Source organism: Acinonyx jubatus, chromosome A1 (genome assembly GCF_027475565.1).
Source record: "Acinonyx jubatus isolate Ajub_Pintada_27869175 chromosome A1, VMU_Ajub_asm_v1.0, whole genome shotgun sequence".
Classification (NCBI taxonomy): domain Eukaryota; kingdom Metazoa; phylum Chordata; class Mammalia; order Carnivora; family Felidae; genus Acinonyx; species Acinonyx jubatus.
The window spans coordinates 25,026,348-25,043,578 of NC_069380.1; the positions used below are offsets into that span (position 1 = coordinate 25,026,348).

The window sequence follows — 17,231 nt, forward strand, 5'->3', positions numbered from 1 at the left end:
GAAGCTGGTGGCTCTTGATCTTGGGGTCATGAGTTTGAGCCCAGCACTGGGTGTACAGATTACATAACTAAACTTTAAAAAAATAAATATAAAAAATAAAATGATGAGCAAAAGAATATATGTATATGTAATGTGATAAAATATTAAGTCTTGAATCCAGGTGGTGGGTACTGGTATGCACTGTTCATTGTATCATTCTTTCTACTTTTCTGTATATTTGAAATCTTTTCAATAATAAAAAAAAATAAAAGTATAGCCAAGCAAAATATAATTCCTTTTTTTAAAAAAGAGCCAGAACTGCCTAGGCTTAGGAGGAGATCCGGAGATTATGGTATATAGATTTATGGGCAAAAACAAAGAGGAGAATGTCGTAGGTCAGTGCTTTCATTTTATAATTCTGTAAACTTAAGTTTTTGTTTTTCAACAGCATGTAATACTTGTGTGATTTTATTTATTTATTTTTCTGGTATTTTTATTTATTTTTTAAATTTATATCCAAGTTAGTTAGCATATAGTGCAACAATGATTTCAGGAGTAGATTCCTTAAGCCCCTTACCCCTTTAGCCCATCTCCCCTCCCAAAACCTCTCCAGTAACCCTCAGTTTGTTCTCCATATTTATGAGTCTGTTTTGTCCCCCTTCCTGTTTTTATATTATTTTTGCTTCCCTTCCCTTATGTTCATCTGCTTTGTATCTTAAAGTCCTCATATGAGTGAAGTCATATGATATTTGTCTTTCTCTGACGAATTTTGCTTAGCATAATACCCTCTAGTTCCATCCATGTAGTTGCAAATGGCAAGATTTCATTCTTTTTGATTGCCGAGTAATACTCCATTGTATAGATGTACCATATCTTCTTTATCCATTCATCCATCAACGGACATTTGGGCGCTTTCCGTACTTCGGCAATTGTTGGTAGTGCCGCTATAAACACTGGGGTGCATGTGCCCCTTCGAAACAGCATACCTGTATCCCTTGGATAAATACCTACTAGTGTAATTGCTGGGTCACAGGGTAGTTCTATTTTAATTTTTTGATGAACTTCCGTACTGTTTTACAGAGTGGCTGTACCAGCTTGAATTCCCAACAGCAGTGCAAAAGAGATCCTTTTTCTCCACATCCTCGCCAACATCTGCTGTTGCCTGAGTTGTTAATTTTAGCCACTCTGACAGGTTGAGGTGGTATCTCATTGTGGTTCTGATATGTCTTTCCTGGATGATGAGTAATGTTGAGCATTTTTTCATGTGTTGACTGGCCATCTCGATGTCTTCTTTGGCGAAGTGTCTATTCATGTCTTTTGCCCATTTCTTCACTGGATTGTTTTTTTTGGGTTGTTGAGTTTGATAAATTCTCTATAGGTTTTGGATACTAACCCTTTATCTGACATGTCGTTTGCAAATATCTTCTCCCATTCCATCGGCTGCCTTTTAGTTTTGCTGATTGTTTCCTTTGCTGTGCAAAAGCTTTTTATTCTGATGAGGTCGCAATAGTTCATTTCTGAATACTTGGGTGACTTTAAAAGCCCCTCTATGGGGGCCTTACTTTAAACTAAAATATCTATATGAAGTTCCTTAAAAAGAACAAACTAGACAAATTTTATCAAAGAATATTTAGGAGATTAAGTATCTATAGTTGTGCTAAGATTAGGTCTGTAAGATCCCTCCTTCAAAATAAAGAGCCAAAACATTACCCCCAAATAAAAGTTTAGTGAAACAAATCTATTTTAAGTACTTTAAAATACTGTACTTTAAGTACTGGCTTGTTTATTTTTTCACTTTCCTGTGAAAAATAGTTAGCATTAAAACAACCGACCCAGGGAAAGTTTACTTACCTGGCAAACTATCAAAAGGCAAGTGTCTACTAGCTGCCCCTTCTGAGGAGCAGAACAAAGCCAAGTAACGGGGCTTCTCCCTCAGCCTCCGGCAGTCTTCCTCCAGAGTCGTCTCTGAGCCCACCTTCCTCTCACCCGTTCTACGCGGAGAATAGAGCCTGTGCTTTTGAAGACACTGATAATCAGCCTCTTCACACAACGGTCCCTCACACTGGCCCAGACACCTAGTTCTACTACATGAACACCATGCTGTTCAAAGTCCTCACTTTGGAGGCTTCTCATTCTCACTTCCAGCACACTAAGAAACCAAGAACGAGAAAAGTGATTATACTCTTTTTTTGCTCCCCCTGCCACCTGACTCAGTCTTGCTTTTTTAATCCCAAATTCTATCACCACTCTAAGTACCATCAACAATCATACAGACAACCACATGGTTGCCCCTGACCTTCTGAATTCCAAAGACCTTCATTTCCATCCCTGCACCCCCAACCCCATAGACAGATGTTCTCAAGACTTCCTTTCAGAAGTACTTTATTCCCTTCTATAGACTTTATTACTCCAAACGATTCCACCTCTTAATTATTAAAACCTACCATCCCACTCTGACCACAGTATCATTGTGATGTCCTATTTCTCACCTGTTCACCCAAACTACACTGCCAACCCCTCCTCCTTTGGCTTTAATCACACCTTATCCTCTCGCTCTCTTCTGACCTCTCTGGCTATTCTTCCTCAGTTCGCCCAGAATACTCCATTTTGCTCCTTAATGTCAGCGTCTGTTAAGGTTCTCTCTCAGGTTTACTTTTCTCTCTCTCTCTCAGATTTCTGTTATCACTCTATTCTCAGCGCTGGGGTGATCCTATACAAGCCCACAGCATCAAGCACTCCACTGTCTTTATCTCCAGGTGAGTCCTCCTCTCTACAGCTCTAGAGCAGTACTGTCCAACAGAAATACAATGTGAGCGATAGATGGGACACATTAAAATGCCACATTAAAAAAGGTAAAAAACAAAAAAAACAAAAAAAAAACCACAAATGGAATGAGTTTTAATATAGTTAGCCCAATATATTTAAAATATCATCACTTTAACATGTAATCAAGACAGAAATTACCAATAAGGTACTTTCCATTCTTTATTTCATATTAAGCCTTAGAAATTTGGTATGCATTTTATATGCTAACAGCATATTCAGATGAGCCACATTTCATATGCTCAATGGCAGGCGACTACCATATTGAACAGCACAGCTCCAGACTGACATACACATGGACCCTACCAAGTCTTCCTCAGCCCCCACATCTAGGATGTCATCAAATTCTATTGACTCAAGCTTTTAACTGTATGTCTCATCTATAAACTTCTCTCCATCCCTCATTAGTACCCTGGTTCAAATCACCTTTAACTTTCAAATGGAAAACAAAACAGTCTCCTAACTAGTTTCTACAGTTCTGCCAACAATGCCTTATTTACTTTAAGGCCAGGCATGGGTAAAAGAATACAGACTCTACTGGGGGAAGGGAAAATGTACAAGACCAGGATTGGCAAGACAGAAATGTAATCTAGTCTTTCCAGTAACTCTTGAAAAGGTTTTCTAGGACCAAGAGGTATACTAAGACATGGCAGAGGTTCTATTTCAGAAGAGAAAATTTTAGTCTCTCTTCCTATGGGGCAAGCATGATAAAATGGCTTTGCCAGGGAGGGAATACCCAGTCTGCTTGGCAGTCTGGCCTTAAGGTATCAACTGTTCATAGAATAACCCACAATACCTGATGATGCCCTGAACCTGGGAACGTGGATGCAACTGGGATCCTTGAAAGGTTCCCACTCTCACTATCCCAATCCTAGGCTGTCCTGGGCTCCATGACGAGCTGAGCTTCACTGCCCCTGTTAGAGCTAGAAGGAGAGACAACAAACCAGCTCGCTGTCTACATTAAATTCATGAGAATCCAGGATGATTCTTGGACAATTCTGCTCCCTGCAATAAATGCACCATAGTCCAAGCTATCCCATACATTTCAATCAGTATTTTATCCCAGTCCCAGGCACTCAATATATTTACCAAATGCAAATCGGGTGGTATAATTATGCCAATACGCTCTACTACCAAGAAGTTCAAAGTCCGCGAGACTGACACCTATCTGGCCTGCTGTATCTGCTCCTTCCCTACAAATAACCTATACCCAAACATACCAAACCGCTTGACTCCCCCAAAAGCATCCACGGTCTTCCATTCCTGCATGCCTTCTTCCATGCTATTCTGTCTTTAACCTTACTCCACCTGGCTTCATTCTTGCCTTTATAAACAGCAGAGCTTTCAGACACAACACCTCTCACTGAATTCACTTTCTTGCACTCAAAGCTTCGTAATTTTGATGCCCTTCATCCATGATCCAAGAGTGTCCTGTGTATACCTTTGGGCATATCACCACTGAATTACATCTGTGGCTTATCAATCTCCCCCCACCCCCACCCCCGCCTGCTCAAGTGTGGGCTCCTCAAAGGCACATAAGCTGTTTCTCATTTCTCATGTCTGGAACATGACAAGGCCTCAATAAAAGTTTAAATGAATAAATAAAAGTTGGAGTTAAACATCATAACATACCAGATTTTGTTAGATTATTAGACTCTGTTTCCTCTAACTGAACATCTGAAAACGAAGCTTCCGAAGGTAACTTCTTCTGTTCATCTTTTAAACTTTGTGCAATTTGCTGTGTAAAGAAATCAGAAACAAAATTAAAGTGTAGTTTTCAGCTGTATTTTGCAACATGAACACGTTCTTTCCAAAAAGCTAAAAAAAAAAAAAAAAAAAAAAATCTAGTTAATAAATGGACTAATGAAACTAAGGCAAAACAACCCATGGAAATGAAAAAGTTGAATTAGTATAGAGCGTCCCTATTCCCGTAAACACATACATAGCCTTTTGTGAACCACTAATCTCAGAACCATTACCAGGTATTTGCTGAAGGGTCAAATACACGAGCCTCCTATAGGAAGCTACTTTCAACTTGATGTTTAGAAACAAACTTTAAGATTGGACACATTCTGAATGTCAGAAATGCTTTATCAAGTAACTGGCCAATTCAAACAACTCACTTTCTCTCTATGAGAGAATGGGTACAGTAAGCTATTTTTCAGATTATTAAAAATTAGCTTATGCACTGAGACTATTCAACCCTTCTTCACTGCCTAAAGAATAACATCAAATACACACAGGTCACTAACTACTAAGTAATGAAAACTTCACTAGTTTACATTTTCACCTTTATAAAAGTGGAAATACACAGAAATGGAGACTAACAGACACTTAGCTACTGACAAAAGGAATGGCCAGAGAACTATTTGGGAGACAGACTCCAGGCCAGTCCTCTTACTCTGCGTGCAGAAACTAGAAAGTGTAGCTAATCCCTAAATGGCACACAGATGTCACAGCAAGATCACCTTATACCCCTGCCCCCCACCAAAAGAAAAACAAAGCAAACATTTGCTGCAAGTGGTGTCCTTAAACCAAAAGGTCTACACAAGAAAGCATCAGGACACTGGCCATGTGATGACTGAATAAACATACTAAATGTGTCACTAAATTACAATGAGGGGGGCTTTAGTAAACCTCATCACCTAATGGTCTATTAGATAGATTACGAGATTACATCTGTGTGCCATTTAAGGATTAGCTACACTTTCTGGTTTCTGCACCCAGAGTAAGAGGACTGGCCCGGAGACTGTCTCCCAAATAGTTCTCTGGCCATTTCTTTTGTCAGTAACTAAGTGTCTGTTAGGTCCCCATTTCTGTGTATTTCCACCTTTATAAAGGTGGAAATGTAAACTAGTGAAGTTTTCGTAGTTAGTGATCTGTATACAGACATTGATATGTCTGTAATATAAAACTACTATAAAGAAGACAAGGAAAGGAGGGGAACAAGAGAAAGATACAATTCCCCAGACTGGGCTGAGCAACAGATCTAGTCTTTGTCATATACACTTTGTGGGCTTCAAAACCAAGGTAACTTCTATACATGAACTATTGATTGGTTCCCTGGAATTATTAGCAGTATCCAAACACCAAAAGAATTCCTACCATGAGCCTGCAGAATAAGAAAAGGTGGGCAATAAACTAACAGCCCCAATACTACATGCCCTTCCTATCATGTATCAGATCCCTGCATGGTTGATTTTACATATTATTAAAAAAAAAAAGTACTATGCAAACAATATAACTACCCAATATATAAATTTAAGGAGAAATCAGGAGAAGGGATGAAAAGTTGAGGAGAATATTCTTAAAATAGGTTAGGGCATTAAACCAAATAGCGTGGTATATTTCAAGCCTGTTAGCTTTAAAACAAACACACTTTTTACTACACACATATCAGCCTAGGCACTGAAGCGTTAGGTTAAGTGAATATGCTGGCGAGGGTGTGTGGCAACAGGAATGGGTTAGTATACATACGTATACTTCTTTGCTCTGTCAGCCGACAGGATCCAAGAGCAAGAACCCCCGATAGCTATGAGCACACCCAGCACCTAAACTTTGTTTGCTAATTCCTTTCTCCAATAAAAGAAGCCAGGACTCCTTGGAGAAATGGCTGACTCTAGGGCTACGACAGGAAATAGGCAAGATGCGCCTGGAGCCGCGAGATAAGGAAGTGTTCAAAAAACACACAAACAAACCTATAAGCTGGGGATCTGTCAAAGGGACCCAGGAACCAAGTGAAAGAGCTCCCAATGGTCAAAGTTGGAACTATTTGAGCAAAACAGCAGTGGACTATAATCCAAAGTACAAAATAAATACCCATGAGTCCATACTGGTATCAATAAGTGATTAAATAAATACATAAATGCATAAAAGGAAAAAGATTTCCCTTGTAGACAAATTCTAAATAATTTATGCAAATACTCTGCATCTCAAGGAAGCAGCATAGCTTGGGGAAAAAGAGCAACTTGCCAGTGAAGAAATCTGACGATGCTTCCTCAGCTAGGTGATCAAGTTCAGTTAACAACTTGATAAGTCATGTTGATAGCATCTACCCTAGATATGATGTTCTAAAAAAGTTACTTTGGATTTTCCTCCCCAAAACACATACCACCAGTCTAATCATGAGAAAAACATCAAATTCCAACGGCAGGGGGTTAGGGGGAACCCTACAAAATACTTAACCAATTCTCCTCAAAAATGCTAAATTAAAATCATCAAAAACAAGGGAAGTCTGAGAAACTGTCATAGGCAAGAGAAGCCTAACATAACATGAAAAACAAATGCAATATAGTGTCATAAATAGGATAATGGGATCCTGGAATCGAAAAAGACATTACATAAAAACTAAGGGAATCCAAATAAACTATGGCCTTTAATTAATACCAATGTATCATTACTGGCTCATTAACTGTAGCAAATGTACCATACTAACATTAAGATGTTAATTAACAGAGACAATTGGATGTTGGGTACATGGGAACTCTCTGTACGACCTTCTCAATTCTTCTGTAAATCTAAAACTGTTCTAAAAAAATAAAATCTAGAGGGTATTATGTTAAGTGAAATTAGTCAGTCAGAGAAAGACAAAAATCATATGACTTCACTCATATGAGGACTTTAAGAGACAAAACAGATGAACATAAGGGAAGGGGAACAAAAATAATATAAAAACGGGGAGGGGGACAAAACAGAAGAGACTCATAAATGTGGAGAACAAACTGAGGGTTACTGGAGGGTTGTGGGAGGGGGGATAGGCTAAATGGGTAAGGGGCATTAAGGAATCTACTCCTGAAATCGTTGCTTCACTATATGCTAACTACTTTGGATGTAAACTTTAAAAAATAAAAAATAAAGTTAAAAAAATAAAATAAAATCTATTACAAAAGAAAAAAAACTCAGGATATGTGTTCTGCAGGAAAAGCAGTCTAAACAGAAACAGGATAATATCTGAGCCACATTTATAACTTAACAACAGAGATTACTACTCAGGACCAAAAAGTATGGGGATAAATATCAGATATACTTAGGAAGAAATGGACTTTAAACTATTTTTCACAGACTAATAAATTTAAGTCAGTACTCCTGCTGTAAGCTAATGATAATTATGGGGCGTCTGGGTGGCTCAGTCAGTTGAACGTCCGACTTCGGCTCAGGTCATGATCTCGCAGCTCGTGAGTTCGAGCCCCGCACTGGGCTCTATGCTGACAGCTCAGAGCCTGGAGCCTTCTTCAGATTCTGTGTCTCCCTCCCTCTCTGCCTCAACCCACTCACATTCTGTCTCTGTCTCTCTCAAAAATAAATAAACATTAAAAAAAATTAAAAAAAAAATGCTAATGATAATTAAGGAAAGATAGTTATGAACCTTGCAAAAATTACACTACACTTTTAAAAATACATTAGAAACATGTAATGACTGAGCAGAATTATTTCAGGGGACATTTTCAAATTTACTGGCAACAAAATTTCCTTTGGAACTTTTCAAATAAAATAATCAGGCTGCTACTGATAACTGTTTAGGGTACCTGGTGGCTCAGTCGGTTGTCTAACTCTTGATTTCAGCTCAAGCTATGATCTCACAGTTCATGGGATGGAGCCCGAGTCAGACTCTGCACTGACAGGGCAGAACCTGCTTGGGATTCTCTCCTTCCTTGCTCTCTGCCCCTCCCCAACTCACACACATGCTCTCTCTCTCTCTCAAAATAAACATTTAAAAAATAATAAAATAAAATGCACTTTTATTTTAAATATTTTAGATATTCCAACAAACTAGATCATGTAATTTATTTTAATAAGTTAAAAAATAGTCATATTCTGGGGCTCCTGGGTGGCTCGGTCAGTTAAGTGTCTGACTTGGCTCAGGTCATGAACCTAACGGTTGGTGGGTGCAAGCCCCACATGGGGCTCTCTGCCGTCGGCATGGAGCCCACTTCGAATCCTCTGTCCCTGCCTCTCTCTGCCCCTTCCCCTCTTTCTGCCCCTCCCCTGCTCACACATGCTCTCTCTCAAAAATAAAAAATAGACATTAAAAAAAATAGTCACCTTCTTACAGGTAAGGGAAACTGAAAGGACAACCCCCTTCATATTAAATTTTAATACAGAAAAGCAGAAACATCAAAACTCACATTTATTAACAAGCCAATGTCTTATTTTTAAAGAATAATAAATAATCCAGATTCATAGAACAGACTGGTGGTGTGGGGGAGGGGAAGAAGGTGGTCAAAGAGCACAAACTCCCAGAACAAGATAAATAAGTCCTGGGGATCTAATACACAGTAATAGTGACTACAGTTAACAATATTGTATTGTACATTTGAAAGTTGCTAAGAGAATAGATTTTTTAAGGTCTCACTATGTACGTACACACAAAAATGTAACTATGTGAAGTGATGGATGTTAACTGATTTACTCTGATAAACATTTCACATTATATACATACATTAAACCACTACCTTGTACACCTTAAACTTATTTTTTTTCAATATATGAAATTTATTGTCGAATTGGTTTCCATACAATACCCAGTGCTCATCCCAAAAGGTGCCCTCCTCAGTACCCATCACCCACCCTCCCCTCCCTCCCACCCCCCATCAACCCTCAGTTTGTTCTCAGTTTTTAAGAGTCTCTTATGCTTTGGCTCTCTCCCACTCTAACCTCTTTTTTTTTTTCCTTCCCCTCCCCCATGGGTTTCTGTTAAGTTTCTCAGGATCCACATAAGAGTGAAACCATATGGTATCTGTCTTTCTCTGTATGGCTTATTTCACTTAGCATCACACTCTCCAGTTCCATCCACGTTGCTACATAGGGCCGTATTTCATTCTTTCTCATTGCCACGTAGTACTCCATTGTGTATATAAACCACAATTTCTTTATCCATTCGTCAGTGGATGGACATTTAGGCTCTTTCCATACTTTGGCTATTGTTGAGAGTGCTGCTATAAACATTGGGGTACAAGTGCCCCTATGCCTCAGTACTCCTGTATCCCTTGGGTAAATTCCTAGCAATGCTATTGCTGGGTCATAGGGTAGGTCTATTTTTAATTTTTTGAGGAACCTCCACACTGTTTTCCAGAGTGGCTGCACCAGTTTGCATTCCCACCAACAGTGCAAGAGGGTTCCCGTTTCTCCATATCCTCTCCAGCATCTATAGTCTCCTGATTTGTTACACCCTAAACTTATACAATGTTATATGTCAATTCTATCTCAATACAGCTGGGAAGAAACTAAAATTTAAAAAATAACAATAATAATAATTTGGGGGCACCTGGGTGGCTCGGTCGGTTAAGAATCCAACTCTTGATTTTGGCTCAGGTCATGATCTCACAGTTTGTGAGTTTGAGTCCCATGTCCGGCTCTGTGCTGTCAGCGCAGAGCCCGCTTGGGATTTTCTCTCTCTCTGCCCCTCCCCTGCTCACACTCTCTATCTCAAAATAAATTTAAACACTTAAAAAAATTACAAAAAAATTTTTTAACTGATCAGTTATATATTTCATCATTGTTTATTAAATAAATTAAAGACTTTTAAAAACAGTCAAATATTGTTTTTAAATACTTCAAGGTTATAAAATAACAGCCAATGTCTACTGTATGACTAGTAGGTCAAGTGCTTTCTACCCATTATCTCTACTCTCACAACAAACCTCCACAGTCAGTACTGTTAAACCTACTTCACAAATAATAACATATTCACAGAAACTAGGTAACAGATACTGATCAGAACAGCTAGAATTTGAACCTAGATCTGTCGGACTCTACAGTTTCCCTATGCCATGCAAATGGCAACCTTACATGGGCAAAATCCGAGTCTAAAGAGATTAGTTCTCAGTTTAAAATCTTCAGATCTATAGTTAGAATCAAAGGTCTAAGTTTGAAAGTAATCTGATTGTGTATCTCGGTCGGATATAATCTAAGGACCAAAAGAAGTACAAAAAACCTTGAATTTAATAAGTTTCTTGTTAGTTATGGTGTTAGTGGTGTCACTCAAACTATTTTTGAGTATGTGTAACTTGGAGCAAATGAGTAAATAATGGAAGGTATATAGGAAGTCACAATTTCTTTTGTGAGAGAACGGAGAAACAAATATGGAATGGGGAAAAGTGAAGAAGAACCCTATAGAAATGGATTTGAATTGGAGGTTTCAGTATAAATTCATGATATTTAAAGTTGTATTTTTTTCTGCCTCTGGCCTATAAAAGGGGTTAGGAATAATGACATCCACCGCTAGCAATGAAAACACCTAGCACTCAGAGCCTGAGTTCTAAATACGACTGTCCTCCCGTTAAGAAAACCAAAACTTCTTAGAGAAACAGGTGATTCCAGGTCTAGGGCAAGAAATGTAAAACGTAAGTACCTGGGTCATCTTGTGCAAGAAAGCAAAGAATCTAGTTTGACCAAGATAAAAAGAAAGAAGACTGGAATTACCAGAATCACATATAAAGAGGGAGCAGTAATACTGACCTTACAGAAATAAAAAATGTAAATGTAACAACAATGAGCAACTGTATAACAACAAATTAAGTAACTTACATGAAATGGAAAAATTCCTAGAAAAATACAAACTACTAAAACTGATTCAAGAAACAGACAATCTGAATAAACCCACAATAAGTGAAAAGACTGAATAAAAAAATTACCCACAAAGAAAAGTCAAGCCCAGATTGCTTCACCACTGAATTCCACCAAACATTTAAATTAACACCAATATTCTTCACAAACTCTTCCAAAAAACAGAAGAGGGAATACTTCCAACTCAACTGACAAAGCCAGTATTACCTTGATTATCAAAACCAGACAACGATATCAAGAGAAGAGAGAACCACCTACCGGTATCTCTTATGAATATGGATACAAAAATCTTTACCAAAATACTAGCAAACTGAATCCAGAAACATATAAAAAGAATTACACAACACAACAAATGGGGTTTAACTCAGGAATGAATGCAAGGTTGGTTTAAACTTCAAAAATTGATTAATGGAATAAAATCACTAGATCATCCCAATACTTGCAGAAAAAGCATCTGACAAAAAGCAACACCATTTCATGATAAAAACACTCAAGAAACTGGGAACAGATAGGGACTTCCTCGGGGCGCCTGGGTGGCTTAGTCAGTCGAGCATCAGACTCTTGATTTCAGCTCAGGTCACGATGTCAGAGTCGTGGGAATGAGGCCCCCATCAGGCTTCACACTGAGTATAGGGCCTACTTAAAATTCTCTCTCCCTCTGCCCTCCCCTGCTGGCACTTTCTCTAAAAAAAAAATGGGAACTTCCTCAACCTGATAAAGGGCATGTATGAATAACTCACAGGTAACATCATACTAAATGGTGAAAAGACTGGCTGCTTTCCCTGAATATCAGGAATAAGACAAGGATATATGGTCTCACCATTTCTTTTTTTTTTTAATGCTTATTTACTTATTTTGATAGAGAGTGAACACAAGCAGAGGAGGGGCAGAAAGAGAGAGAGAGAGAGAGAGAGAGAGAGAGAATCCCAAGCAGGCTCTGTGCTGCCAGCACAGCGTCCGACGTGGGACTCAATCCCACAAACCTGAGCCAAAATCAAGAGTCAGATACTTAACTGACTGAGCCCCCCAGGTGCCCCATCATCTCACCATTTCAATTCAACATTGTATCGGACATTCTAGCTAGGGCAATTAGGCAAGGGAAATACATAAAAGGCATTAAGATTGGAAAAAAAGAAGTAAAACTATCTCTATTTGCCGACGACATGATCTTAGGTACATAAATACATGTATATATATTTACACACACATATAGAAAATCCTATGGGATCCACTAAAAAACTATTACAATAAGCTAGTCCAACAAGGTTACAGGATACAAGATCAATACATAAAAATGAAATATATTTCTACACACGTGCAATGAACAATCAAAAAATGGAATTAAGAAAATAGGTCTGGTGGGTCGTGGGTGGCTCAGTTGGTTAATCAACTCTGGATTTCAGCTCAGGTCATGATCTTATCAGTTCAAGCCCCACGTTGAGCTCTGTGCTGATAGTGTGGAGCCTGTTTGGGATCCCCTCTCTCTCTGCCCCTCCTCCACTTGCACGCACACTCTCTCTCTCCAAAACAAGAAAATAAACATTTAAAAAAAAAAAAAAAAAAAGTTCCGGGGAGGCTGGGTGGCTCAGTTGGTTAAGCATCTGAGTCTTGATTTTGGCTCACCAGGGTCATGCCATTGAGCCCCACATCGGCTCCACACTGAGTGTGGAGCCTGCTTAAGATTCTCTCTCTCCATCTCTCTCTGCCTCTCCCTCGCTCTCTCTCCAAAAAGAAAAAAGAAAAAAAAAAACAATTCCATTTACATTAGCATCAAAAAGAATAAAATACTTAGGAATAAATTTAACAAAATAAGTGTAAAAGCTATACTCTGAAAACTGTAAAATATCACTGAAAGAAATTTAAAAAGATCCAAATAATTTCAAAATACCCCATGTTCATGAATTAGAAGACTTAACACTGTTGATACGGCAATGGTCCTCAAATTAATCGACAGATACAAGGCAATGCCTAACCAAATCCCAGCTGATTTCTTTGTAGAAATTGACAAGTTGATTCTAAAACTCATATAGAAATGCAATGGACCAAAAACAGTCAAAACAACCTGAAAAGGGAAGAAAGCAAGAGAATTCATACTTCCTGATTTCAAAATTTATTACAAAATAATCAAATCAGTATGATACATAAAAATAGATATAAAGATCAACTGAGAGTTCAGAAATAAAACAAAAAAAATCTATGAGCAACTGACTGCAGTAAGGGGGCCAATAGGAAAGAAAAGCCTTTCTACACATGATGGTGGGACACCTGGACAGAATGCTGGGACAACAAATGATGCAAGGATAACATGCAAATCACAACCACAGTGAAATACCACTTCATACCCAGTAAGATGGCTGAAATCAAAAAGTCAAATACTAACAAGACCTGGCAAGTAAGTGAAGAAATCAGAACCCCTATGCACTGCTCGTGGGAATGGAAACTGGTGCAGCCATTTTGGAAACAACCTAGCAATTCTTCAAATGATTAAACGTGAAATTACTATACTACTCAGCAACCCCACTCCTAGTGGTATACAGGAGAGAAATGAAACGCGTGCCCACATAAAAATGTGCACACGAATGTTTGTAGCAGCATTACTTAGAACACCCAACAGGGAGAAGCAACCCACGTGTCCATCAGCGAAAGAATGGATAAATAAAATGTGGTCTGTACATACCATGGAATATTATCCAGCCATAAAAGGCATGAAGTACTAATACATAACATGGATAGCCTGTGAAAACACACTAAGTGCAAGACATCACAAAAGACCATATATTATATAATTCTATTCATGTGAAATGTCTAGAACAGAGCAATCTACAGACAGAAATTAGTGTTTGCCTCAGGCTGGGGGAGGAGGGTGATGGATAAAGGGTACAGGGTTTTTTTTGAGATGATAAAAATGGTCTAAAATCGACTAGTGGTGTCGAATGCACTTATCCATGAATGTATTAAAAATGACTAAATTATAAACTCAAAATGGGTGAACTGTAGGGCTTATAAACTGTAATTCGATAAAACTGTTTAAGAAAAAAGTCCTCAAGGATTATGGAGACATGTTGAAAGAACAAAGAATCTATTTCTAGGGGCCTCCACTAGTCAGATTTGGGACAATTCTGAGCTTTAAAAAAAATAATGACAACAGATAATACGACTTCTTAAAAAAAATCCACTAGTGTACAAGGGACAGGGGTAGGAAAAAGGGAAGTAGAGAAATTAATTTTTTTTTATTTTTTTTAAATGTTTGTTTATTTTTGAGAGAGAGAGAGAGAGAGACATAGCATGAGTGGGGGAGGGGCAGAGAGGGAGACACAGAATCGGAAACAGACTCTAGGTTCCAAGCTGTCAGCACAGAGCCCGACGCAGGGCTCGAACTCACAGACTGCAAGATCATGACCTAAGCCAAAGTCGGACACTCAACCGACTGAGCCACCCAAGCGCCCTGAGAAATTAATTCTTTACAGCAGACTGCCAACTAATATATGTAGAAGAAATGGCCGATATGAAAATTGCCGTCTTGCTACTCCCAACATAATAACTGGTTCAGACACAGATCATTAATGGTTGCAATAACCAAAAAAGATGCTGGGGAACTCACATAATCTCTAAATATCATTTCATCATTGCTAATTACAAAGGAGGGAATGCACTTTTATAATGAAGTCAGCAATTACGACATTATCCAATTGTGGAACATGCTGACATTATGTGCCTTTGATGTGATAAAGAAGTACACAACATCAACACAACAAAGAAATACAATTTCTTGTAGTATTCGTGCAAAGAAAAAAAAAGAAAAAAAGTATAATCTGAATCTAAATATGAGGAAAACAATCAGACAAATCCAGAATGTGGCACATTCCACAATAAAACTAGCTTGGTCTCTTCAAAAAAGTCAATGTCATAAAAACAAAAACAAAAACAAAAAAGCAGGTGGGGGGAGGCAGTAACCTTGACTAGACCCCACTCTCTAAATTTTTTGATCTTGTTAGGAAAGACATTTGAAGGACAACTGGGGAAATCTGAAAATATACTACATACAGTATATGTAAAAATGGCATGTGATTACGTGAAGAATGTTTTCTTTTTTTAACATTTCTTTAATGTTTATTTATTTTGAGAGAGAGCATATACATGCGTGCTCACCGAGTAGGGGAGGGGCAGAAAGAAAAGGAGAGAGAGAATCCCAAGCAGGCTGTCCGTGCAAATCGTGACCTGAGGCTTGATCTCACAAACTGTGAGATCATGACCTGAGCCGAAAGACAATTGAGCCACCCAGATACCCCAAAAGTGTTTTTATTCTTAAGAGAGTAAGAATTGAAGAATTCAGAAATGAAGACTCATAATACCTATAATTTACTTTCAAACGGTTCAGTAATAAAATATCCACACAAAAAGCTAAAGTAAATGGGACAAAAACAGTAAATCTGAAAAAATTCTAGGTTCAACTGACTATTCAATGACACTAAAGCATTATTATACTGCTTTTAAAAAGGTGTGATAATTGGGGGCACCTGGGTGGCTCAGCCGGTTAAGCATCCGACTTCGGCTGAGGTCATGATCTCACGGTTTGTGAGTTCCAGCCGTGCATTGGGCTCTGTACTGACAGCTCAGAGCCTGGAACCTGATTCAGATTCTGTGTCTCCCTCTCTCTCTGCCCCTCCCTCTCTTGCTCTCTGTCTCTCTCTCAAAAAAATAAACATTAAAAAAATTTTTTTAATTACAAAATAAAGGCGTGATAATTTTATCACAGTTGTGTTACAATTAGAAGTGCCCTTACCAAAATAAACAAGTGGGACTATATCAAACTAAAAAGCTTCTGCGCAGCAAAAGAAACCACAACAAAGTGAAAACATGACTTACAGAATGGCAAAAAATATTTGCAAACCATAAATCTGATAATGAGTTAATATCTAAAATAAAGAACTCCTACAACTCAACAGCAAAAAAAAAAAAAAAACCCAAATAACCCAATTAAAAATGGGCAAAAGAACCGAATCAACGTTCTTCCAAAGAGGATATACAAATGGCCAACAGGTAAATGAAAAGATGGTCAACATCAATAACCATCAGAGAAATGCAAATTAAAACCAAAATGAGATAATATCTCACGCCTATTAGAATGACCATCATCAAAAAGACAAGAGATAACAAATGCTGGTGAGGATGTGGAGAAAAGGGAGCCCTTGTGCTCTGTTTGTAGGATTGTAAATTGATGCGGCCACTATGGAAAACAGTATGGAGGATCTTCAAAAAATTAAAAATAGAAGTACTATACGATCCAGCAATTCCACTTCTGGGTATTCATCCAAAGGAAATAAAAACACTAACCCAAAAGGATATCTGCACTCCCATGTTCACTACATCGTGACTCATAATAGCTAAGACATGGAAACAACCTAAGTGTCCACCAGTGGATAAATTGATAAAGCAGATGTGATATAGATATACAGTGGAATATTATTCAGCCATTAAAAAAAAGGAAATCCTACCATTTACAACATGGATAGACCCTGAAGACATTATGCTATGTGAAATAAGTTAAAGACAAATGTTGTATCATCTCACTTTTATGTGAAATCTAAAAAATAAAAACAAAAAAGGTACAAACTCTCAACTACAAGATAACTAAGTACTAGGAATATGATGTATGACATGACTACATAACTACAGTTAACAGTACTATATGATAGACAGGAAAGTTGTTGAGAGGTAGATCCTGAGAGGTCTCATCACAAAGAGAAATTTCTGGGTTTTTTTTTTAATGTTTATTTATTTTGAGAGACAGAGCGTGACACACGAGCAAAGGAAGGCGGGGGGAGAAAGAATCCCAAAAAGGCTCTATGCTGTCAGCGCAGAGC

The 17,231-nt window shown here is 38.2% G+C and overlaps 1 protein-coding gene across 3 annotated transcripts in view; it reads right to left on the reverse strand.

Moving 5' to 3' along the window:
* COG3 (component of oligomeric golgi complex 3) overlaps window positions 1-17,231 on the reverse strand; it is a 70,618-nt gene that overhangs the window by 26,520 nt on the left and 26,867 nt on the right. For all 3 annotated transcript variants that reach the window (XR_008295561.1, XM_027064870.2, XM_015068867.3), the window contains exon 14: window positions 4,435-4,540. Coding sequence is in view for 2 of the 3 variants with exons in the window: in XM_027064870.2 (XP_026920671.1) it covers window positions 4,435-4,540 (106 nt within the window). In the remaining variant the exon portion in view is untranslated. The remainder of the gene's footprint in view (window positions 1-4,434; window positions 4,541-17,231) is intronic.